The sequence below is a fragment of the Trichechus manatus genome, unplaced genomic scaffold (genome assembly GCF_000243295.1).
Source record: "Trichechus manatus latirostris isolate Lorelei unplaced genomic scaffold, TriManLat1.0 scaffold00008, whole genome shotgun sequence".
NCBI lineage: Eukaryota > Metazoa > Chordata > Mammalia > Sirenia > Trichechidae > Trichechus > Trichechus manatus.
In genome coordinates, this window is record NW_004443944.1 from 1,685,606 (window position 1) to 1,687,840 (window position 2,235).

The 2,235-nt window shown below is 66.5% G+C and overlaps 1 protein-coding gene across 1 annotated transcript in view; it reads left to right on the top strand.

Annotated features, from left to right (window-relative positions):
• LAMA5 (laminin subunit alpha 5) overlaps positions 1–2,235 on the top strand; it is a 50,323-nt gene that overhangs the window by 12,095 nt on the left and 35,993 nt on the right. The window contains exons 7-9 of the mRNA XM_012558410.1: positions 1–103; positions 202–372; positions 699–796. The exon at positions 1–103 is cut by the window's left edge and continues 9 nt beyond it. Coding sequence (XP_012413864.1) covers positions 1–103; positions 202–372; positions 699–796 — 372 coding nt within the window. The remainder of the gene's footprint in view (positions 104–201; positions 373–698; positions 797–2,235) is intronic.

Consider the following 2,235-nt stretch of genomic DNA (forward strand, 5'->3'; position numbering starts at 1 on the left):
CCTGGAGCGGTTTGGGCCTCGGACACTAGAGCGCATCACACGGGATGACGACGTCATCTGCACCACGGAGTACTCGCGCATCGTGCCGCTGGAGAATGGCGAGGTGGGCCTGGGGCGCCGCGGGCGGGTGGCGTGTCTGCGCCGGGCCGTGGCCGGCAGCCGAGCCTGGGCCTCACCCCTGCCCATCCCGCCCATCCACAGATTGTGGTGTCCCTGGTGAATGGGCGCCCGGGCGCCAAGAACTTTTCGTTCTCGCCACTGCTGCGCAACTTCACCAAGGCCACCAACATCCGCCTGCGCTTCCTGCGTACCAACACGCTGCTGGGCCACCTCATGGGCAAGGCGCTGCGGGACCCCACCGTCACCCGGCGGGTGAGCCAGGGGGGTCTGGGAGGTCTGGGGACTAGGGGTGGATCAGGGCAGGGGGGCCCTGTGGGGGGTTCTGGGGACTCAGGATAGGTGAGGGCAGGGGAGGCCCTGTAGGGGTCTGAGGACTTGGGGTAGGTAAGAGTTGGGGCACCCTGTAGGGGTCCAGGGACTCGGGGCAGATCAGGGCAGGAGGGGGCTCTGTAGAGGTCTGGGGATTCGGGGTAGGTGAGAGGGGGGGGCCCTGTGGCTGGCTCCAGGGACCTGGGGGGGGGGTCAGGGCCGGCGTGGTTGGGCTGTGCCACGCGGTGCTCATGGGCCCGCGGCTGCAGTACTATTATAGCATCAAGGACATCAGTGTCGGCGGCCGCTGCGTCTGCCATGGCCACGCGGATGTCTGTGACGCCAAAGACCCCACGGACCCTTACAGGTGAGTCGCCACCCTCTTCAGCCCCCGCTGTCCCTGCCTGGCCTGGGGAAGGAGGCCGGGCCCATTGCCCTGCACAGACCACTCCCCTTGGGCCTCAGTTTCCCCCCGCCAGGGCAGTGAGGTGGAGGGGCGGGCCGTGGGCTCTGCTCCCAGCAGAAGTGGGCTTTCGTCCCAGGCCCCGAGCCAGCTGCCCCTCCCTCCAGGGCAGGCCCTGGGGTGGTGGAGGGAGACACTTGTCCAGGCAGCCCCGCGGCTGCACCTCCATGTTCCGCAGGAAGGTAAGGGGCTCTCTGCCTGCCCGGCTCCCCGGCCTCCTTCAGATCACAGACCCTGTATTCCCTGTTGCCCTGTCCCCAAGCCAAGACAGGGGCCCAGGTGGGGGACAAGCCCAGAGACCCCGGGCCTCGGCCAGGGCAGCCATGGGCTCCTGCCTCTGAAGGTGGAGGCGCCGACCTCCGACTGTGGAGGCCTCCCCACCTCCAGACCCACAGAGCGTGGCCAGCACACCACCTGGCATGTTTCCCGTGACCCGCCCCAATCGCCGATAAGCCAGGGCCTGGGAATCTGCATTCCTGACAGGCTGCCCTCAGATGTTTGCCCCCGAGGCCGGATATCCGGCTGACTTGGCGCCCGAAGTTAGACTGTGACACCCACCTGAATTACCAGCGGGACCGCCCCTGAGGCCGAGCTCGCCACCTGGCACGGGGCGGGCGTCCACTGTCCCCACTCGGTTCTGCGTCGGCCCGCGTGCCTGTCCGTTTGCTCTGTCCACAGCTGTGTGTTGAATCCCTGACACACACTGGGCTCTGTTCCCAGCACGGGGGGCACCAGGTGGGACCCTCAGCACTGGAAGCACCTATTCTGGGGGAGGCAGTGGGGGTCCCCAGCTCGGCCTCACTGTGGGCCCCTGGGCGCCGTTCCTGCCAGCGTGGCTTCAGGCTGCTCAGCTCAAGCAAGCTAATTTGCCCTGGGAAATTAAGTGCCAAGCAGGAGTGCAGCTCGAGGCACTGGGAGGGGAGCCCACTGGGGCGGCCAAATTGGCCTCAGAGGAGACGAGGGCCTCGAGCCAAGCCGGGCCTTGCCCTTGCCTGCCGGGAGGTGTCGCCTCGCCCTGACTCACCTGCGCCTGGGTGTGGGCTGAGCTCAGGTCACCTTTAGGGAATGAGGCCTGCACGGGCTGCCCCACAAACACCAACAGAACCCCTGTCACCAAGGCCCATCACACACTAGCATCCTGGACATCAGCCTGCCCGAACTCTCCCTCCATCTGCCCTCTCTGCCTCTCCTCCAGGGGACTCTGCTCCTCCAGCTGGCTTCTCTTTTGCCCCTTTACCTCCACCTCCACCACCACCATCACCAGCAGTCACCACCAATGCCACCACCCCACCACCATCACCAACATTGTCACCACCAATGCCACCACCCCACCATCACCAACA